General features: G+C 38.8%; 2 protein-coding genes across 2 annotated transcripts in view; one reads left to right on the top strand and one right to left on the bottom strand.

Annotated features, from left to right (window-relative positions):
• LOC135077957 (eukaryotic translation initiation factor 5) overlaps positions 1-5,038 on the top strand; it is a 47,567-nt gene extending 42,529 nt beyond the window's left edge. The window contains exons 12-13 of the mRNA XM_063972497.1: positions 1,179-1,361; positions 4,802-5,038. Of these exons, the coding sequence (XP_063828567.1) occupies positions 1,179-1,361; positions 4,802-4,918 (300 nt within the window). The 3' untranslated portion in view covers positions 4,919-5,038. The remainder of the gene's footprint in view (positions 1-1,178; positions 1,362-4,801) is intronic.
• Positions 5,039-6,009: 971 nt separating this feature from the next.
• On the bottom strand, positions 6,010-24,056 carry LOC135078284 (ninjurin-A-like). The gene is made up of 7 exons (XM_063972882.1): positions 23,901-24,056; positions 17,390-17,495; positions 16,132-16,254; positions 13,219-13,329; positions 11,328-11,380; positions 10,464-10,640; positions 6,010-9,424 (listed from the first exon to the last, which is right to left on the bottom strand). Exons 1-7 carry the CDS (start codon positions 24,054-24,056, stop codon positions 9,224-9,226), a joined length of 927 nt encoding a protein of 308 aa, XP_063828952.1. The 3' UTR covers positions 6,010-9,223.
• Between the last annotated feature and the right edge of the window lie 224 nt (positions 24,057-24,280).

Genomic DNA, 24,280 nt, shown 5'->3' with positions numbered 1-24,280 from the left:
TACGACGGAGTAACGCAGAGTGGAGGTTCTATACAAGTGGAGCTAGCTATAGGTCGACTCTATGCGCTTCACGCGCGCCGACACCCGCGCACAGCGCGCCGCACTGCACGCGCTCACGGCGCTGTGCGACCACCATCCGACACTGCTGCCCAAGGTGCCCGCCGTGCTCAAGGTACGAGTGATGCACAGTGGAGGTTCTATACAAGTGGAGCTAAAGCCTGGTCCGTGAGCACGTAGAATCCTGTCCAATGACCCCGAGCTGCCCATCCTTGTCGCTCGCGCGTAATTATGTTGCTGTCGCGCTCGCACACTCACTGCGGGCGCGCGTCGCACAGTCGCGACAGCAATATAATTACGCGCGAGCGATAAGGATGGGTGGCTTGGGGTCATTGGACGGGATTCTACGTGCTCACGGACCAGGCTTTAGCTATAGGTCGACTCTATGCGCTTCACGCGCGCCGACACTCGCGCACAGCGCGCCGCACTGCACGCGCTCACGGCGCTGTGCGACCACCATCCGACACTACTGCCCAAGGTGCCCGCCGTGCTCAAGGTACGAGACTATGTGAAGTTGCGAACTGTCGGAACGGAGCTAGGTGGCATCTCGGCTTCCTGGCTTTGTCCGTTGCCTGCGCGTTTTTAAACACCATGATGCACGAGCATACCATTTAAGGCCTACGATAAAACTTAGACCCGGTTTCCAACAAGGCGGAGCGTAGCGCAGACGAGAGGAGATGTGTTTATCAGTTTAAATTAAATTATTTCCACGTCTCCACTCCGCTCCACTTCGGTAAAAATAGATCAAGCGAAAAAGAGAGATGTGTTTTGAATAGTATAGATTTCATTCTCTGTTTGGTTCTGCCTTGGTGGAAACCGGGTCTTACGTGGGCACTCGCCGCAGGTGCGCCCGTTTATTTATTTAAACTTCTGCACATAGGTACAATGTGCTGTTGCTGCTGTGTTTATTGTCGCCTGCCTCTAGCCGCACTTATGGTAACATCACACTCATGCGCCCCAAATTGCTCTATTCTTACTTTTTTCGATACAGATTTTTAGTGGAGGCTCCTCAGATTTATATTTACATTTATGGAGCGATAATACTCAGACGTCGCAGTGCCGACGTCAACCCACTAAAAACTATTTAACGGCGCTATTCACCCGCACATTTGCCATTCCAGCTGCTGTACGACTACGACATCGTGGAAGAGAAGGCGGTGCTGGAGTGGGCGGCCAAGCCGTCGCGCAAGTACGCCAGCAAGGACACGCTGGCCGACGTGCGGCGCCGCGCGCAGCCCTTCCTGGACTGGCTCAAGGAGGCCGACGAGGAGGACAGCGACTCCTCCGACGAGGAGGACTTCGAGGTATTACCAGGCCTGTTCATCTCCGCGAGTTTACATCGAAAACAAAACACGCACGATGGCCCACCTACAGGATACTATTCGACAAGGCCTCACATACGAGCGAACATTGACTCACGCTCGCGTATTCTTGTGTATGATGGACGAAAATAAAGAAAATGGTGTACTAAATACTGTGCAGTATTTAACTGCCTAAATAATAATAAAAACACAGAATGTACTTTTTTAAGTTGCCTCAAGACACTGAGAGGTAAATGAGTAGTTAATATTATTCATGATAATTCATGCTAAATCATGTATTTCCTCCGCCATTTTCCGCAGTTTGGCACCTCACGTCACATCATTTTACCGAAGTCAGCCCTATAGCTTCGGCGCAGTGCCGATCACTGACGTTTGTCAACAAAATGGTGCTTGACTCTTGAGACAGGCTAAATTACACCATATTGTTAATGACATTGAGCATAATTTTTTTAAATACCTTCGCGAAGTAAAACTTCTGTACGTAGTACTTATTATTATTCTGTGGTATTACGCGTCACAATAAAGCCCGGTTTCCACTAAGGCGGAGCGGAGGCACCATATTACGCGAAACAATAATGCCCGGTTTCCACTAAGGCGGTGCGGAGGCACCATATTACGCGAAACAATAATACCCGGTTTCCGCCAAGGCGAAGCGGAGATGTGTTATGAATAACCGATCAGGTTTTATTCTCCAACTAGCGGCCGCTCGCGACTTCATACGCGTGAGCACCTACGTTTTAAAAGGAGCCCCCATGCAAAATTTGAGACTCCTGGCAGTTTTAGTTTCTAAAATTTCGTGATGAGTGAGTGAGTCAATCAGTGACTTTTTATAAATATAGATAGATAATGAATGATATCTAACTGGTAATTCAAAACATTTCTCCGCTCCGCTCTGCCTTGGTGGAAACTGGGCCTTAAGGCCTATTCAGACCTAAGCGGTATTCGCTACCGTCTGCGGCAGAGAAAACCCAGTGGGTATGCGGTAATAATACTGTTCAGACCTAAGCGGTATTCGCTACCGTCTGCGGCAGAGAAAACCCAGTGGGTATGCGGTAATAATACTGTTCAGACCTAAGCGGTATTCGCTACCGTCTGCGGCAGAGAAAACGCTTTAGCCGCGGTACTTGATACTATAGTCTATCCAATATAGCTTGATTAGAATGACAGCTGCCATCAAAAGTAACGACATAACTTTGTAGTAGCGATCAATGAGAGCTAAATATTGGCGGACAAGAAATAATTCACGTCTGACCTACAAACAATATTTTCGACGACAGTGCTTCCAATAAAAATGATAATTTCGTGTAAATGCAGCGTTAAATTACACCAATAAGTAGTAATTCGAAATTATAAAAATCAAGCTAGAGTATTAACGACGTCTCTACAAGGTTATCTCGAGTTACAAAAATGTTAGTGTTGGGACATATCGACAAATGTCATATTAAATTAAAACTATTTTTTATACATATTTAACAAATTTTTTTCTAACAAATTTTTTTACATTATTTAAGTCAAGTTATACGTTTTTCTAAATGTTCACTATTAAAAACCAAAAAACATTTCATTCTTAAATAATCAAACATCGGAAATCAATCACCGGTAATTTTTTGGGTATTCATAGCACCGTTGCTCTAGAAGAGATGCCCACCGCCCTCTAGCGAGAGGAAAAAACCACTGAAGAACACTGATGATAATGACTACGACTTAGGTTGTAGTACACCCTTGACATGAATTTTAAAGGACAATGGGCAAAATGGTACCCGGCTCCAATAGATATGTGTCTAGTACCGTTTGAAAGGTCTTACCAAGATGAACAACTTTTACTATGACCACCAGCCCCAGATATGATTGTGTTCGAAGATAAACATACTTTTTTGCAGAATGGTACCCGGCTCCAATAGTTATGTTTGTAGTGTCATTTGAAAGGTCTTACCAAGACGAACAACATTTACTATGGCCACCAGCCTCAGATCTGGTTGCGTTTGAAGATAAACATACTTTTTGTGTAACCAAAGTATCAACGTGTCCATCGTATGGTACTTAGGTTATGCGAGGCATGAAGGGTTTAATGCTCCAGCATCATTTCTTAACTCTATAACAATTATATTGATAGGGATAATTGTGAAATAAATATTTTTATTTAAAGAACTTTTACCCCTTATTAATAAAAAGTTACACCTAAGAAGAAACAAGGTTTAAAATGACATTTCCATACCAAATGACAATTTAAGCCAGAGTTAATTAGGGTGTAACTTTGATTAATGAAGGGGTTAAAGTTTTATTACTTCTTAAGAGTTTTATTATGGGTTGCTAAAGTGAATAAACCCACAAGACCCAATAAGTCCACCCATAAGATGTACCGACGACCTCATAAAGGTAGCGGGAAGGCGCTGGATGCAGGCCGCCACCAACCCGCCATTGTGGAAATCATTGGGGGAGGCCTATGTTCAAATGGACGTCCTATGGCTAAAATGATCATGATGATGATGATGAAAGCGAATAAAGGGCTAATAGCTTGCTTAGTTCATCATAGGTATAATCCTTTTCTTTTCAATGATTTTTTGGTTACGATTATTAATAGATTGTAGTGATAGTGCATACTCGTATACATGGATGATTGTGTTATACTTTCATTTACTTAGTGGAATTACTGCTTTCAAAACGTGAATTAGAACTGGCCCCATAGCAGACATTTTCCTACATCTAAATGCCTTTTAAAATATATATTGGTTATGGCTATTGGAGCGGGTACCACTTTCCATACATTTGTGCCCATCATCCTTTTACTGTCTTTAAATTTAAATATTAATTGTCATTTTTATGAATAAAGATATGAAGAAAAATTGGGTGCATTTTTTTATATCATTTTTTCGAAAACTTATCGATACATCTATGTGAACCGTACGAAACATACCCATCACTAGTCACATTCGTTTGACAGCCGTCATTCTAATCAAGCTATATTGGATAGACTATAAATATCTGAGCGAAACCCGCGCGGTATGTACCTCTACCCACAGCGGCAGCGAATATCGCTCAGGTTTGAATAGGCCTTTAGGGCTGTCGTATTTGGCCTCACTAGATGACGCCACTGTACGTCATTTGCAAGTGCCGCCATCTGGTGAGCGCTACAGAGGCAGGAAGGTTATCACATTTGCACTCACTAAGATGACTCACGTCCTGTCAATCGCCAGTGGAACTGTGGAATATAATAACAATAGTATTATTTTTATTTACACCAAACCTATAAATACTTATTCGTTCTCTACCCTAACCAAGATTTGAGCACTCGGGCTTTTGTTTAAATTTTTAAAACCTGCCCTCATCCATCGTCCGATGAAGCTCCAGCGATATATCTACGCTTATCAACTTATACCAATACAAAAACCAACCAAATTAATGATTTGTTTGTACCATTATAGATCCAGTACGACGACCGCGCGAAGGCCACGCCCATCAAGGCCGTCGCGTCCCCCGCGCGCCCCGCGCCCGCCCAAGACGACGACGACGGCAACGACGTCGACATCGACGCCATCTAACCGCACCACACTACACCACACCACACCACACCACTATACAACTAAAGCCTGGTCCGTGAGCACGTAGAATCCCGTCCAATGACCCCAAGCTGCCCATCCTTGTCGCTCGCACGTAATAGACATGTTGACACCACCAGTCAATTGACGTACTTTTTAAAACTGTCAAAACGAAACTCTCCCAAAGATTTTGTATGGCACTACAAGCAAGTGACGTCACTATTTTGTCAACTCAATTAAACTACTTTTTTCAATTACAATGCGACCAAAAATCGTAATTTACAGTTAATTTAAAATTAATTAAGTTTTTAAGACCAGAATGAAGGGTATTTTTAAAAAATGTTGTGGTTTTGAATTATTGGGGTATGGTGTCAAACTGTCTATTATATTGCTGTCGCGCTCGCACACTCACTGCGGGCGCCCGTCGCACAGTCGCGACAGCAATATAATTACGCGCGAGCGATAAGGATGGGTAGCTTGGGGTCATTGGACGGGATTCCACGTGCTCACGGACCAGGCTTTACATATGCGCGCGCGCCGCTGCCTGAAACAGTGACGAGATCGAACCTATCTTACAAGATCTCTGTTTATGGTTCTCGTAAACGCAATGACATCCACCTTAATCCATTGTTGGACTGATTCCAAACCTACCTAAAGTGTCATTTTATCGAGACAGGATAGATTGATTGTCAATGTTACAGGGAATGGCCGCGTGCTACTAAATGGAATAGTAAATTACTTACCACAGTTTCTCACCTAATAATCAAATCTGCAATGTGTAAAAAACGCTGTCATTGGTCTATTCATCTATGCCGCTCTCTCGTTCGCTCGTTAAAAGTTTTAATAGTGTGTGAGCGAGAGGGTCACGGTTGTGCTCGTCTAGCTTGTATTAATAACTATAGACAATTAATTATGCACACTAATCGCAGTTGATTTTGAGCAATTTGATCATTAGCTCGGAAACCTAACAGGTATAATTTCAGTTTGTTTAAGTGGGGCTGTATAAACAGCTTCGAAACTTCTATTGTTTTCTAAAAAAGATACTCCCTGCTTTTTACAGTACTTTCGGTTAAACTGTGTTAATCAAAAATGCATTTATTTTTTATATTTTCCTCTAACTGCCTCTTATCCTCTAATATATTCCTTAAATTTTAAATATCTTTATCTCAAAAGCACAGTTTAACCGACAGTATTCACACACCATGATCCGAATAGTTGTTACATGGGGTAAAACTCAACAAACAATATTAAACATTCTCCAAAGTTTTAAACATTGCAATCGCACGGAACTGTTCCAAATTTTCAGAAATATTCTTTCAGTATCGCCAACATTCCCGCGAAACATTTTAACTTTGGAGGTGTAAACAATCTGTTTGTGACAAATAAATTTCCTGCTATGTAACAACTAGGTAACACTGTAAAAGATGTGTAGTCATGTATACCCTCACTGAAGCGATTCACTCGGCGCGTAACGTGATAATATTAGTACAGATACAAACACAAATTCTATCCCGTCGCAATCGTAATTTAATATTAGCCCCAAAATACAGTACGCTTCAATCATCACGTTCGTTCGCGTGGATCGCGTTGCTTGTAAAGTCGAGCGCAAAAACATGTCAACATTTACTGTCGCTGCATCCCCTGCCGACTGTAATGTAGCGTACACCGTACTTAGGGCTGTCGAACGAGTGTCATATTAATTAATCGTATACAGGCGTAGCTATACTCGAGTCATAGGATTAGTCGCGTTTTCGAACGGGGAGAATCGGTCGACTTGTCGGTAATTTGAATCTTAAACTTTTTGCTATTACATTTGCATCTTCCCAAATTGATTTACTGATTCAGTTGACGCCCCCGCGAGGGCCGGTGGCCGCGACCGCCTCGAGTCAGCCTCAACTTCGGCTGTTCATGGGACGCTATTTTTACTTTTTCCATCAATATTTTGTTCCTATATCTGTATAGATTTTTAATTATATTTTAAATCATATTTCCGATATTTATTTTGGGACGGTTTACACGCACTGGAGCTGCGAGCGAGACGAGCCCCGGATCTCACTGATTCTTTCCGATCATGAATATTGTAATAGTCACAAATGTATAATAAAGTATGGCTTCACGTGACTCGGTACGGATGCTACGATCGGATGCCGTAATCTTAAGGCGATGCGTTTGTATGAAAATATTTAATATGAAATAGAAATTGATTTAGTATTTAAAATTGTGAAATCGGCGGAGTTGTGCGGAGGCGGTTCGGGAAGGTTCTCATCGCGTCACACAAGAGTAATAGCGACAACAACGGGAAATATTCATTTTTGGTTATACTTATCTGAAAATGTTACTATAGTGTCATATCGATATGAAAGTATGCAGTGAGAAAATACACAGTTCAAAATAGGTATCTTATGAGTAACATTGTTACATATTGGTGACACCGATGAATGTAGCATGTTCAGCGTGTAACACGTGAATACTTCCCGCTGTGTAACACTGGCATTAGTGGATCTAGAGGCCGCAGCCGCCGCCGCGCGCGCCGAAGTAATGTAACGTAGGTTAGTTTATTTGCTACGGAGCCCAGTTGCGCGCAGGTTATATTATTTGTAATATATAGGGTATGCCGCCGGCGACGCCGCGGGACAAGTTTCCTCTTACTATTAACTATTATTAAAATAGAATATTTTGAAATTGCCACCTGACAATTTATTAGATTTGTTTTGTATTCAATACATTTGGATTCTGAAAATTTATGGGTTTTATTTCAACAGCAAAATAACACTTCTCGATCACGAGTCTACTTTATCCCTTACATTCGAAATAAATATTTATAGTTATTTTGTCTTTGACAAATAAATTTCCATAAAATATACACGACTCAATAATATTAATTTACATAAACTTTCACGATATAAAACAAGGCACATATTTTGAACACTAAAGTATTTCTCAATTTAGAACTTACAATCTCATATTAGTAATAACATAATAATACATAACTTAGTAATAATAGATAATAAAAGTAATTACATGTGGTAACTTACAAAAATTACATTAGGTACTTAGTTAAATAAATGCAATAGCGCTACATACAACTAGTAGTAGGTTTACAAGTATCCGTATACATAGTGTGTGCGAGACGCGAAAAAGCGATTGCAGGCACGAACAATGTGCGTTTACAGAAAATAGCAGATCTCCCAATGCACTAGCAAATACACTGTGGCACTCTTTGCAACAATTGACAAAAGTAAAAAAGTGAAGAACAAAAGAAAACAAGTGTGAAAAAAGAATATAGGTAGGTATTTTGTAAAACTGGTAAACGCTCGATGCCTTAGTCTAATGTTTAGTCTAGATTTTAGTTTTTATTAGGCATTTTTAAATAATCTCTATTTCAAAAGCTAACCTATCCGTGCATTACGTGCGCTTATTGACTAGTTGCAAACATTCGACTCTCTAAACTTAATTTACCACCATCATAAAGTGGAGATAAGATTGAGCTGTTTAACTTATAGGTAATAAGTCAATATAAAAATGTACACTACCTTGACATTCTTAAAATCAGATCAATATTAGTCAGACCTATTAAAAAATGCTATCATTTAATGTACTACTTTCTGGCAATAGGTACATCTGCCAGTAAATTATTTTTGTCATTAATGTTTAATTAATCCTCCTTTGAGATTAAGGGCTGGATTCTAAAATTGTATCTACTGTAGGAAGTGGAGAATCCTAAGAATGCGAACCAAACGGTGAGTTCGGGACTTGAACAAATACTCGAGGTTTGGGTTCACATACCTACTGCAATGATCCCAGAAAATTTTTGACAGTGAGTCTTTCTTTTTGTCAACTTGTAGAATTTAAAAAACTATTTTACCGTAAATATAGTATTTTCCAAATAGTAAAAATACTATCGAGAAACTGAGAAAGTATTTTAAAACGGGCCTAATAGTATAAAATGAGATCCGAAACATTATAAATTGCACTATTTTCTGCAGCACCATGCCTTTGGTTAAGACTGTTCAATATCAGTATTAGTACATAGGTGTTTTAATGATAAAATCCCTAATGAGAAGATTGTTGAACAGTTGGACTGTACAGCAGCGTCAAAAGTAGCCTAAAGACACGTCTTCTTTACTATTTGAACAAGGTTGTGTTGTCAACTTTAAGCCACCATCAATCCCTATTTTTAAGTGACCCCTATGATAACACCTAACAGGCATTTTGTTTTCAAAGGGGTCACTTAAAAATTACGGATTACTTAATAGTGAAAACGGGCATTAGGGTATCCTGAACTATTTTTTAGGAGTTTGTGAGCTATCAGCCGGCCTGCTGAATAGCGATGGGCGCGGGATTGGTGCTGACGGGCCCGACGCTGAAGGAGGCGATGAAGACGTTGACGATGGTGATGAGGAAGATCCCGAGCACCGTCATGTTGTTGATCTTGTCCGCCTTGCAGATGTCCTTCTCGTCCTTCACGTTGTACCGGCTGTTCATTATCAGCCCGACGCCCACTGCCACCTGGAAATTGATTAAATATAAAGACCTGTCACACTTATTTTATTCGCGCTGCGCCTCGCTGTGGGCGCGGGTGCGCGGCAGCTCGAACAGCATTCTGCGCGCGCTGGCTGACCGGTGGGACTCCCCGCTGATGCGCCGCTGGCTGCAACTTCATGCTCCGGTCACTCGCTATGAGTACCTATAGCGCAGGAGTCCTACCTATAGCCATATTACATAAATAATTATCTACCTACTTGTCATTAGCTTATTACTAACACTAGATTAAGATTATCATGTTACTAACACATATGGATGTAATGTCTGAAATAAACGTTTTATTATTATTATTATTCAATTCAACACTGACTCCTGTAGAAAAATAAGGAGCAATATTCAAACTTCGCTGAATTGTTGCTATAAAACTATCATCAGGCGCAATCTACACCGGTCTCCTGTAGAAAAATGAGGAAGTAAAAGTAGCGAGTTAGATACATTAGATACTTTTTTGCTATTGAATGAGCTTAGGCGCAGATTTATTTGTGTTTTGTAATATTTATAAACGCAAATCAATAAGCAAGCAAGCTTTTGGTTCACAAAATTTTAAAATGAATGGGCAAAAAAGCATAAAATTTTAAACTTTCGCGTTCAATTTCGACTAAAATAGGAAGACACGGGTCTAACGCGACATTTATGAATGAGTTACATTAAGGCTGAGTTGCACTATCTTATTTTGACTTTATTAAACGTCAAAAATCTGTCAAACTCCATACAAAAAGCACCGGTTTTTGTTAAAGTTACGGTCAAAGTAAGTTGGTGCAACTCAGCTTAAGTACACACGACTTGACGTTTCGGCTGCTATGCTGCAGCCATGGTTATAAGCAGACTGGTGGCTCGCAGCGTCGTCGGTTCGGACGGGCTTGAAAATTTTCGTTAAGACCCGTGTCTTTCTATTTTAAGCATAAAATTAGCTCTATGCTTTAAGTATATGGTAGTTATGATACTTAAAGCAAAAAAACTTGTCAACCGCGTAGAAACGTAAAGCGATAGGAATGATGCTGACCTGAAGGATGATGCTGAGCGAGATGAAGACGACGCTGAGGTAGTAGTATGGATGGCCCGCGGAGGAGGACTCGATGACGTAGCGCAGCTGGTTGGCGTTGGCCGACAGCAGCGCCAGGTCCATCATGCCTTGCGCCAGGTTCTTCTTCTGCTGGTACGTGTTTACGTCTGGGATCGACTGCCAGAAAGATATTTGGTTATTTCGATCGCGAAAGTGAAGACACCATGACAATCACCCCCTAAGATTTGAGTGACGAAATATGAAAATGAAATGAAAATGATAATGATTTATTGTCAGATTAACTACTTAATACAATAAAAAAAACTATCTAACGTTATGAATGAGGTAAAGAGCATCCCGTTGCCACAGCCGTTATCCAAATATTTCTTCGTTTGGATTGGATACAGACTTGCTACAAGCTTACGAATGCAAATTAGTGCTAAAATTTATAAAATCAACGGAATTTTAATTTTACTTACGCCATTGATAAATTGCTTAGCGTTCTATGGAGAGGGATGCTCGGTGTTTCTATAAGAGATCGAATCAGACATGAGGAGATTCATAAACGAGCTGAAGTTGCTGACGTAGCCCGACGGATGAGTCTAAGTTGAAGTGGCAGTGGGCAGGGCACATAGTAGATACGCAGAACTGACGGCCGATGGGGCAGCAAAGATCTGGAATGGAAACCACGTACCGGAATACGCTGCGCAGGACGCGGTTGTCGCAGCCTCATATATTGGAAAGGCGACCTCATTAAAGAAAGGCGCTGGATGCCGGCCGAAAGCAAACGGTTTATCTGGAAATGATGATGATGATAATGAAAATGTTGATGAAGGTGATAAGTAATTATAATGTATCGCTTACGCCGGGTATGGGTGAAATAGGCCGGTCGTCTGCGCCGAATCTGTTGCCGATGTCTGAAAATAACAAATTCGATTGTAAGTAAGGACACTCCCTAATTGAATCCCCAATAATTTCGCCGCTGTGACATTGTGAGATAATGCTTCAAAATTTCTTCTAACATGCACAATGCACTCGGTGGGATTTGAACCCGCAACTACGAGTATAAACTAAGGATGCGTAAGTTCCTGGTTACTTGCTGAAATAGGTACGTCAAAGCGATCGGAATTACTGATCAAAACGAAGTGTTACATTGTCTACCTACAGGGCTGCCAGGCAGCTGTATAAGTAATTAGGTAAAGTAATAAATTCATCATGCGACTATCATTAAAATAGTTACTAACTAAACTTCACCTTGCTTGATATCAAAATATCATGCAACATGCATCCCTTCATGCAAGAAAGCTAATTTACAAAAGGTATTTTGCTAACGTCATTAGGTTTGTCAAGGCGTAGTAAAGTTGATAAAATATTCACAAGTTTATTCATCAGACGACCACACCGGGTACTTATTAATTATGTATACTAAAGTCATTCATATTCATGCATAGCAGTATACGATACACGACAGTCCATCAGACGATATTTGAAATATAATTTTGCCAATATGAGCGCATTCATCAACCGATGCCGTAAACGTTTAACGGCAATAACGATTCTTGCACAAGTTTAGAAGAAGAATACTGAGATCATCAGGTCATTTCTCCACTGAGGAGAACGATCCTAATTTAATTTTAACAAAGGCAAATGGAGCATTTGGACTACAATCTCAAATTCTCCATGCTGGCCAGAAAGATTATTCGATTTCGAATTGTAAATTGTCTACAGGCAATTTTACGATTTCAATGTGCAAGTAGTCTAGATGCAAGCATTTATTTTCATGATGTTATTCGGCTACGTAAGTAATGCCCGTTTTCACCATCAATCCCTAATTTTTAAGTGACCCCTATGAAAACAAAATTCGTGTTATGTGTTACCATAGGGGTCACTTAACAATTTAGGATTGATGGTGAAGTTACCTACTTAGTCAAAGTACAATTTCTTCGCGAAAGTGCAGTAACGTATGCAATAAGTATGGCTCGTAACCTAGATTCCAGAAATACGTCCATGACATCGGTTATTAGCGCGGAGTTACGTACTAAAATGTGTAATACAAACACTTGAGTCGTTAGAGGAACGGCAAGCATGCAAATTTCGATTGACGTTAAATCCAAATTGAATAGCAGTTAAAATCGGGTTAGATTTAACTATGAGTCTTTGTTTCTTAAATTAACAGATGACTGATGTATGATGCATCCAAAATCCTCATTTCATCTCTAGTACATAACCGCGTTCAATACGCGTTTTGTCTTTTAATTATTTTTAAAGACTCTTAGTTAAACCAGTGGGCCTACTCCGTAACGTGCACTCCGTAATTTCGGCTCTATCCGTCACTCACGCTCATAGCATTTCAGGATGGGCGAAGTTAGAGTTGCCATCCGTAGTTTTCGGATTTCCGGGAAAAAATGGCAACATCCCAAGGGCGTCACAGTAAGGAAAAGTTTGGGAAGCCCTGTAGGTGTAGACAAGTGGCACTTTTTGATCGAATCGCAAATAGAATCCCTTAATGGAGCGATGTACCTAACTCCATACAAAAAAAAAACGGCCTTTCGACCGTCTTTCGACATCACAACTGTTACGTTTTGCCACTCGTCTAGGGGGCTGATCTAGTAGGTAAAATGATTTTAAGATCTTTTGGAAATTCTAAACAAATTCAAATCCTAGAGATAGCTAGAGACTGATAGAGCCGATCACACGGACGCGACGGAGTGTCCCTGCCCAGCGGCGGCTCCTCTAACGCAGTGCGTCCATTCACCATAGGGGTAGTCGGTCTCGTCGGGGGGCCACTCCCATTTACCGTCGGATGCGCCCACGCCGTCTTCTGACGTCGCGTGCGGGTCGTCCGGATCTAGCTCTTTTTTGTCCACTGAAACAAAAATAATCGAATCCTGAAAAAGATTGCAAAACATCGCCTGTCTTTCCACACTTGCTGATTATGTAAAACGCCAGTCACTCAGTAAATGATAGTGACCACTGGAATAAGCATCCTCTCATCACTACCTATGATGTGATTTAGGTCCAGGTGCAGACTAGATTTTAGTTGTGAGAGAGATAACTTGTAGGTACATACTTTAAAGATTTAGACTGGATTTACCTATACTATACACAGACCTCAGATCATTGAACACAGACAGATACTTGATATTATGCTGCAGTCTTACTGCGGTTAAGAATCCTAGAATCAAGGTAGGCAAACTAGTGGTCTAGGTAGATATTTTAACTACTTTTGGAAGAACATTTGGCAGGACATGACGATCAGTTTAATGACAGAGTGAATTCTTATAAATATCTAAGCGTACGACTCATGTCTGCCGGTCTGTGTAAAACCAAGGTTAGCAATCTTATGTCATAACTCACAGGTCACAGCTAAATATGAATGTTTATGTAGAAATCTCAGCAATTTGATATGACTTATTTTATTAGTGTCTCTGTAATTTCTCAGAGTTCAATAACCAGTGCGAATAATAACTTATCACATTCATGTTTATTAATTCAGATTAATTATGAACAATTTATAAGTATTTCTTGGCGAAGATTAAGGTTCTCAGTAATGACGTTATGTTTTGTTCAGACACAACCTATCTTTGTTTGTATGAGTGTAACCCGCTTATCGAGCGAGTTGCTTGAAATAACACAAAAAACGTCCTCGAGTGTAAAAACAACGTGACTGAGAAGTTTGCGTTAGGTTTAGTATACCTAGATCTATCACTTTTTGCATGTGTTTGACATCAACCATTACAAGTATTGGTGGCTATTTTTAACAAATAGTAGGTAAGTAGTTATTTACTTCGCGGTCCAGTTATCAGCCATTACGACCACCGCCACATCCTTTGTAGAGTTTGATAGCGTGCCCTCAATTCGGAGTTCTAATGAGATCTCAAAACGTTCTCTAAGTACGTTGCTTTCCGGAAATATTTTTCAAGATCAATTAAATAATAATAAATAGATTTTTGAGAGATTTCACGAATATTATTTATCAGTCTGTGTTTACAGTATCTATTAAAATCAAAATTTTTTTAGACAAAAATTAGGATCTAGGTTTGCATCTGCTACCTAGTTAATTCGGCGATAGAAACGTCTAACAACACCTTGCATGTCACAATCTATTCTATCAACAAGTAAAAGTGCTAATCTGTGTGCTTACCACGAGTTTACGATAGGTGTGCTCGCTAGCGACTGCGTAAAAAAATGACATTACTTGTATGACATATTGTTCAGCGCCCCTAACGGCTACTTTCAAGAAACAAAATCTTCATAGAGATTTTTGACGTACTCGCTAGCGAGCACACTTATCGTAAACTCATGGTAGGTACACTGAAACATTACTGAAACTCTACCTACTTACTACATCTCATTTCGCGATCCCATTTACTTTTTTCCTTATTTAAAAAGTTTACTTGTTTAATAAATTAACTGGCAGGCAAATTCAAATTGTTTTACACTAAACATCCGGTTTAGTTTTTCAATATGAAAAGTACCTACTACCTACTTTCACACAGTCCCAGTATGTTTTAATTATTTCCGAGACAACGCGAATGTTGTACGTTTTTTGAGGTCAGCAGCGTGACCTGCGCCGCAGTTCTTATCAATGTTATCAGTCACACAGTGGTCAAATGTAGGCACTATCACTATGTACCTACTTACTTACTTGGCTAAAACGAGATGTTTTGAAAAGTCTTGGAAATTATTCCACGTGCTGAATTAGCAAGATAGCTTATAAGCAGCGATTAGACATTAGTTGACCTCTCTTCCCAGTTAATGCCATGGCAACGCAGACATGAATGATGGTAGTTAATAATATAGTATTTGCGACAGTTAATTTATTTTTTCAATATTCATGATTTATCGTAATTTATCAAACAAAGTAAGCGTGTGGATAACTAAGTAGTTTTTGTCCTTAATACCTGATTATTTGACGCCTTTTTAATTGCCTGTAATTGTGTTATTAGAGCCTGCAGCGCAGTGTAATCTTAGAGTGCACAATTAACTAACACTTAGCTGTTACGTGAGACGACAAAATTAATAATTACTTTGCAGTAATTGTAGAAAAACGCCGCCTTACATTATCATATTAATGGGATTTTTACAGGAAGCGTTAAAAACCCCTTGGCTTGGGTAAATTCTTGCATTTATTTTGCTGAAGTTCTACTCGTAATATTGTTATGGTGGTGGTGTGGTTATTGATGGTTCACTGGGTTCTGTACTGAAACCTGATAGCAGCATTGATTTGAAGAAGACTGGGATATGAATTTTCAATTCAGTCGAATCAATGGTTTACCTACTTACATACCCATGTGACATGCAATAAATAATTTGAATTTGAATTTGAATTACTTACCTACTTATTGAACATTCGATAAAGAAGCTCAAAGTTGCACAGCGTGCTATGGAAAGGGCTATGCTCGGTGTTTCTTTACGAGATCGAATAAGAAATGAGGAGATCCGTAAACGAACTAAAGTCACTGACATAGCCCGATGGATTAGCAAGCTGAAGTGGCAATGGACAGGGCACATTAAAAAATATTATGACACAAACTATCTTGCCTATTAATTAAGGATGAAGAAATACGGCAGTAAAGTAGGTACAGCGGAATATTAGTGGTTTTGCAAGAAGGCAGTGCACTAAATGCAGCAAACAGACGAGTTACAATAAAAGTGTTATTCTTACCGTCGCCATTGCCGAAAATCTCTGGAGTCTTGTCGATGGGCTCCAGCAGGCCGTCGTCGATGCCGTGGAAGGTATCAGCAGTCTCGGGCCGCTCGTCCATGTCCAGGTCATCTACTTCAGGGCCTGGGGATGGGAGCCAGTGGTAAGCGGTGGGCAAGCTCAATCGTGAATCATTAAGCGAGTGTAGAATCATAAAAAAACGAGCAAAATAGGCATAAAGTGGGTTTTCTTGTCGCTTTGCCTGACGTAAGTATGTTTTTCAGTAATAAAAGATCACTTATTTGTAGTTCACTGGCGAAAACCTACACTCAAAAGTTGTAGGTTGCAGAAAAAGCCTTGAAAACTACTGAACTATTACAATTCTAAAACTAGGAAATAACTTTTGGCAGTAAGCGAACTCTACATTGCCTAGTCTAGTCAGTCTATTACAATCTCCATCATTTTTTAAACTAAAAAGGAAAGCATTTATTTACACTATTGCTGGGCATTGTACAGTCGCGGAATGAAAAGGTTCGTCACCTTAGTGTCGGTTTTCGCTTGCACTAGGTACTGTAAGAGTCAAACCTGCCAACATTACAGTGCAAGAAACAGTGCTGCTAACATTTAAATAAATATGACGTTTGCTAACGAATAAGGTTTTGCTTGTTTATTTTTCTATCCCATCAGTGCAATGTTACAAAATGTAGTTTTTTTTATAGAAATAATAATGGCAGGTTGAACCAGTAAGAAGGTTTTAGTTTATCAATCAAAATAATCTCTTGACAAGAAAAATCGTCAAACAACTTCGATCTGAATAATTTTGAACTTTACTAAGAAACAGTTAAAGATTATTTTCTCTAACTCGAGATTATTCTGTAACATAGTTTCAAAAGGTAATATGTGCTCGCGATTCGTTGAAGGAATCAATTTGAAAACTGACGAACCTTTTCATTCCGTGACTGTACATAATGTACATGCGCGCGAGTTAAAAAAATACAGTATAGAGTTACCTGCCCTCTGTTGTTCACACCCTATTGTTAAGACTTCGACTTATAGCGGGTGGTGGGCCGGGTGGTCACGGCCCACCCCAGAATGGTCCAGTGCCACCCCAGGATGGTCAGTGCCCACCCCAGATAATCTTAGAAATAGTACATCTACATACTTTATGGCCCTAAGACCCTAATCGCGCTGCTTCAGGGCGACAGTCCCGATAAATAACCTAGATACGCCAATGGACTTCGAATGAGTACAATAGTAGTAGATATCTTAAGGATCTTACCAGCTAGAGGGGGGATGGGCTTGTCCTTGTGGGGCTCCAGCAGCGGCTGCGTGGAGGGCGGCGCGTCGGCCCCATTGTCGACGGGCCTGTTGTTGTTAGTCTGCGACTGGAACAACCAACCACGATAAAGACACATGGCTTAGTTAAAGCTGGTTACCTAATCTAATAACCGATTCGTGATTTAACTACCTATGCGATTTTATTTAAATAGATAGATGAACGGGTAAAATGCATCAACGGGATGAGACGTCCAATTCAAAAATTGCATAAGGTCAACTCATACCGCGGTATAAGATCGAGCGGTATGAGATGACCAAAGCCTCAACTTTACTCCCACCAAACATATAAAGGAAATGCAAATATTGGAACGGCACCATATATGTATATAGAATGTTGAATGATCTACTTCTAAAGGGCAAGATTCCATTAAAATATTACGATCTGAACTATGAAAGTCAATTGTATGCGAAATAATGTGTTAAACCGATCTACTTACCCTCGATTATTTTTAACAATACTTCTCGTTATTCTTTCCGTTTGAAAAGGCAAAGGCATAATGCTATACAGCCCAAATTTATCAATGGTTATGACTTTTAAATTGTTGATACATATGTATGTTACGGTCAAAGTGATAAATGTGAAAATTATGAATAATCGCCGGTTATTATGAATAATCACCGCCTGATTTGGTAAATGTGATTAATATGAGGTCATTTATGTGTGTATATAACTAAATAGGCGGCTTAGCCCCCGCCGCACCTTAACCTATTTTTCACTTTAAATCAAAACATTATGTTATAGGCATCATGGAAAAGTAATATTATGCAAGAAACAATCCAAACTCAATATGCCAAATTATATTAATGTATGATATCAAAACGTTTAAAAATTTGGCTGTACACGAGCACGTACACAAGATGTTGTTCTTTTTTATGAAATTTGTTAGTACTAAGGTTGAATTATTAAATTTATCACTTTTACCGCGACTGTCGGTAATTATTCATAATAACCGGTTATTATTAATAATTTTCAATTTATCACATTAACCGTAACACATACACAACATATTTCTATATTTTTAAATTCGAGAATACCAACATTACCTAATTTTCAAATCACTTGTTATGTTGAGATGACCATTGCAAACAAACGTCGGGAATTTTAAATCCATGTTGGATTTAAAAATTCTCTACACGTCAAATTAACTAAGGTAATATTAGCTATTAGTTATCGTCAATACCTCAAACTAGTTTGTCAATATGACGCGACCAGACAACCTTGGGGTTCCGCTCAACTATGACGTGTTACATTTACTCAAACAGTTAAGTTTCCAGTAAGTCCCTGAAAGTGCAAAGGTCCTTTGGCCTGGATTCGCTGGTTTTTCCCAGCGAGTGAGTCAGACGAGTCGGATGCGATTGTCTGGAGGCATTCGGAGGGACTCCGGGATATCTCTAAATTGGCATGACACGCGATGTTCTTGAGATGGATTTACTCATTGATGTTGATACAAAAACAGTTACATTACCCATAGAACATTTTGGAAATAACTTTGAATAAATAATAAAAGAAGAAATATTGACTCGCAGAAGTGGGTAACCGCGATATAACCTCGAAAATAAAATAAACCTAATTTTTAATTGAAACATGTTAATTATAATTGGATAATTAAATACTTGCTAGGGAAGTAATTAAAATTTTGATCATCATCTATCATTATTGCAGCAGATGCAAGAGTATCTACTTTCTTACAATTTTTGTGTAGGTAGGTACCTAATATTTTTTTACAAACTTGGCGAAAAAATCTCAGGTCAATTAAATTACTGTAATAAATAATAAAAAACACACGGGAAAATATTAAGAAAATTGAAGCGGTTTCATATTTTATGGTTCGCATTTTATCTAAGCCATTAGGTATTTGTATGAGTACCTGCCTACTTTTGGATTTGTGCCATTAAGAATTAGTTGTTTACTTGACATGAATGAGCCACGTTTGTTTTGATAATTAGTATTGTTTCGCCTTGACCCTAATTAGTTACCTCATTAATATCGGCACACACTATTGACACAGTAATTCTAATTGTTTTCCAAAAATAACCTAGCCAGCTCTTCAATTAAGAAAAATATCAAAATTAATTAGGTGTCGACTTAATTGTTGATAAAGTACCTCCTTACTTTAACGGGAATCTAATTAAGTTCTTTGAAAATTTCGTTGAATATTAACACTAATGCATTAACAAAGGTAAGAAAAGTGTGATTTTTTTTACACAGTCTTACTACTCTAACATTGCAGCTTCCTAAAATATTTCAATTTACAAGATATCATCAATGCATTGCTCTATTAATTAACAAAAAAAATATAGTAGGTAATCTATACTTATAATAAATCTGTAGAGAGGTCAATTCTGTACATGAAATATATTTTCAAAATAACTATCAGGGGGTGATTAGTGATCGATACTGATGCCAAAAATGCAATCAGTAAAATTTTTGTCTGTCTGTCTGTCTGTCTGTCCGTCTGTATGTTCCTTATAGAAACAAAAACTACTCGACGGATATTAACGACATACTTAGATACCTTAATAAACTTAAAGCTTAGTTACAACAAGGAATTCCCGAAATTTATCGGGAACGGGAATTAGCGGGAAAATCCTTTTGTATGAAAAAATCTAAACCGCGTAAGATAGATGAAGGGGGTAAAGCGGGATCCACGCGTATGAAGTCGCGGGCGGCCGCTAGTGTATAATAGATAGATACTCGTAATATATTTTATCATTTTTAACTCCTACAAATATTCTCAGATTTTAAAAGTAGTTAATCCATTTTCAACGAGTTTATCGAATGATTCACCGTTATACTTAATTATGCGGTGTTTAACCGTTCCAGCGGCGCTTTTACAGCGGTTTTCCCGTTCGTCACCAGTAAGTAATTACTCGGTAGGTAATTGCGAATGACTGAGTGCATTTTTGGCAAAGACTGCATCCAAATATTTGGGAGGATACCCAAATAATCAGAAACAGTGATACATCTAGACGGGGTTCCCAGACTGAAACGGAAGAGGCTCATTTTCAACGAATGAAACGAATTTAACCCAACTTCTCCTTTCTTCCGATTTTACAGTATACAAAGCATTAGCTTCATTTATTATTTTAAACAATATCAAACTTTAATTTTGTATGTAAATTAATGTATAAAATATTCTTATTTTATCCTACCATAATCCACTCTCCTGATCACTTTCTTCTCTACGTCCGATCCTTCCGTTCCGTATTTTTTCTTTCCTTAACCGTTTCCCCGTTTTTACTCGACAAATGGCAACACACAAGCCGTGTAAAGCCAAAAACCGAAAAAAAAACGAATTTAGAATAGCTTTTCAATGTTTCAGAATTTGAACAACAATAAACCAGAATATGAAATTGTTATCCAAGGAGTACCTGGTATTTAAAAATCGTATTTTAAACATTTAAATCTCTAATTGTCTAGATTAACAATATTGTAAATACCTACCAACTAGATAAGAGGAAAAGTAAACACAGGAAAAGTTTTCTTTTTCAGCGTAGGGAATTTGTCAAAACTATTAATAGATTTAACATCCCACACGTAAGTACTCGTATTCTGTTGGCATTCGTTTCAGACACACAATGATCATTTCCACGCGAAGATTTCGTGGAAATTAGATATATTATCCTCCAATTTTCTTTTATGAGTTTTCTTATGCTGTCTGTCGGTAACCATAGAAGATGTACTACGAAGATGTATCTACTACTGTGCCTGAAAACGTCCCATCCTAGTACTTTTTCAGGGACATCAATAGTTCCTGCAATTGTGCTTGGAGGGCTTTTTGTAGGACATAAATATGTGCTTATTTACAAAATATGGGATAGGTATTGTCTGGGTCACTTGCAATTCATTTTCATCGTGAGAGTTACGCACAGCAACTGTTGTCCTACTGTTAAATTATTGGGCTAGGTAATCTCAAACCATTGAAACACGGAGGCATCCAAGGCAGAAGATTTTCTTTGAAACAAATAGGTACTAAAGCCATGACTAGTTTTTACAAATACAACATGGCGTAACAAAATTGATTGATTTCCAAAATCTAAAGTCATGGCATCTGTGTACCGAGCGGTTAGCGTATTGTTGCCGAAGGCCACATCTCAATAGCCTTGCGAAGTTGACTCAATGCGTGGTGGGTGAGGTCGATGAACTAACTATGTGCTAACTACTTGCGAATCATCAAAACAATATCAATATTACAATTTGGTATTGAACTTGACTTATGAAATTTCCTGAAATAGGCACCACTTTATGTTTGCCTCATAGGGATTGTTATGCCATTATCCTGATTTTACCATGGTCATAATAATATGGCTATCTATGTTTATTCGACAAGTTAATTTAATAGCAAGTTTACCCAATTTAATGTAACAATAATTGGAACGGTTCGGTGTCTTTGTTGAGTCACCATGAGTTATCAAGTGGATCTCCTTTTAGAGACAATGCAAAAAACTTACCAAGGTTACATATATGAATGTGACGAGCTATAAAAATATTACAAAGATATAACATGAAGTCAAAAGTTCAGAAGTATTTAACTACATAACCTTAACCCGTCAAAATAAAACCAACTTAAACTAGCATACTCAAAGTAAAAAAATACATATTCGGTCAAAATATGATCTTAATCTAAATGTATATAACTCAAAGGTGGCTGACTGACTGACATAGTGATCTATCAACGCACAGCCCAAACCACTGGACGGATCGGGCTGAAAGGCATGCAGGTAGATGTTATGACGTAGGCATCCGCTGAGAAAGGATTTTACGAAACTCCACTCATAAGGGGGTAAAACGGGATCCACGCGTACGAAGTCGCGGGCGGCCGCTAGTACTACCATATATCTGATATCGTAATAAACTTATTATTCTGAAGGCAGTTAGATAGTAAGTAATTGGAACCAATCTTTTATTTTTAGGTATGATGTCACGCTTCAAAACAAGTTTAGGATTCACTTAGGCATTCTTGAAATTCTTAATACTTCGGTCAATAAACTTAGAATTTGATAATAATAAAGGTTTCATAATTATGTATAGTATTTGCATTTAGGTACGTAGGTGTCTACTACAATTCGGAATTAGATTTTTTAAATTAACTTAAATTAACAATTTCTTACCTACATTTAAAAAAACATGCATGATCAAATAAAGGTTTACACAAAACGAGGTACACATACACAGAATCTTAAATCGATGATTTTATAATGATGATAACATCGATCCTGCATCCTACACCTATTTTTTTAGTCACTCAACAAAAAGTTTCGTCGTGTAAACTTACTTAGTACATACCAATCTATCTACAAAATATGCCGTCATATTGGTAAGTATGTGCAATTAATGGTATTTATGTACAACAGTTTGTACGATAAGTCGGTGAAAATGAAGCTACATTACTTACTCTTCTTTCTGAAAATCTATAAAAACCTACATAAGCTTTGAAAGATATTGTATTTGTTCTGATTGTAGTAGGTACACTTAATACGTACTCAATTGACTCAATTTAATTCGCGTTTCTGTCGGAGAAAATGTGACGTTTCATAATTCATGTGCATTTCTGCACGGACTCAACGAAGTATAAATAGACCGGCTTTTCCGTTTCAGGGAAAAAGAAAATCTAGTTGAAAAAACATATTAGTATACATTGCAATGTTGGGTTGATATGTAAATATTTTTGTTTACTTTATTAAAGTAGGTTCGTAGGTATTCAAACCACACAGTGCAGGTGAGCGTGAGCCTATATTTTTAATGAGACTTCTTCCACTCGAAAATAGAGACTGGGTATTGTTGAATGTAAATGCACATACTACATATTATCTGAAGTTGGGTAGTTTATTTTTTAATCATAAATGTGCATCAGGAATTAAGGATATCGTTCTCAGGCTTGGCTCCTAAATTGATTACATTACCTGCCTGTATTTGTTTGTTACGCCTTTGTTTTTGTGAACACGATTAACCCGAACTATTGTCTGGTAAACTAATAACACGTGTGGAAAACTTTCGAAAAATAAAAATGCAACTCCTCGTCTTAGTTTTGCGATGAAAAAGTTTCAATACCAAATATTGGTAAATCCTTATAATTTATTGAAATACCGTGCCTGTTATGGAACTACCCTTCGTAAATAGCTACTAAAAGTAATAGCAATTTATTAGTCGTGTGGTGACGGCAGAGTAGAATACATTTGTCACCAATCCCTACTCTTCCCGCGGGTGTCGTAAGAGGCGACTTAGGGACCACACATCAAACAGAGAACGGGCAGCAGCGCTCTCTGAAAAACATCAATCCTTATACTGCGATCTCCAACCTGCCTGCTAAGCGGGGGATTATGGCAAAACCCTCCACTATAGTGGATGAGGCTCATAGTCCAGCAGTGGACTGTAAAGGGCTGTTGATGATGCACAAATTATACTTTCTCTATTTTTTAAAATTAATAACTAAGAAAACAAAATAACTCACCGATTCCTTTCCCGGGTTCTTTTCATTTGTGATATTAATGTGGACTTCTGGTTTTCCATTTTTTGGGGAGGTCGGAGTACCGAAGATCATTTCCATGTCGTTCAGGTCCAGGCCCACCGGGCTCTTGGCGTCTTTAGGGGTCGTCCGGTTTGACATTGTGTATTAAATTCACTTGCACCCGTTAAAATCAACTTAAAGTAGCAACCTCCAAGTTATAAATAGCTGCTGAAACTCCAAATTCACTTTAAAACACTAGATTTGTAATTTTAATTCACGAACTTTAACAATGAGCTCGGTAAAGTTTATCTCGGTCGAGCGAAGCGCGCGCTTGCGGCCACGTCTGGCGTGAAACTGGTCGGTTCAGTGTTGTCAGTCGGTAA

The sequence above is a fragment of the Ostrinia nubilalis genome, chromosome 14 (genome assembly GCF_963855985.1).
Source record: "Ostrinia nubilalis chromosome 14, ilOstNubi1.1, whole genome shotgun sequence".
Taxonomy (NCBI): domain Eukaryota; kingdom Metazoa; phylum Arthropoda; class Insecta; order Lepidoptera; family Crambidae; genus Ostrinia; species Ostrinia nubilalis.
Note: the sequence above shows the minus strand (reverse complement) of the source record. Positions and strands in the feature narration are given on the sequence as shown.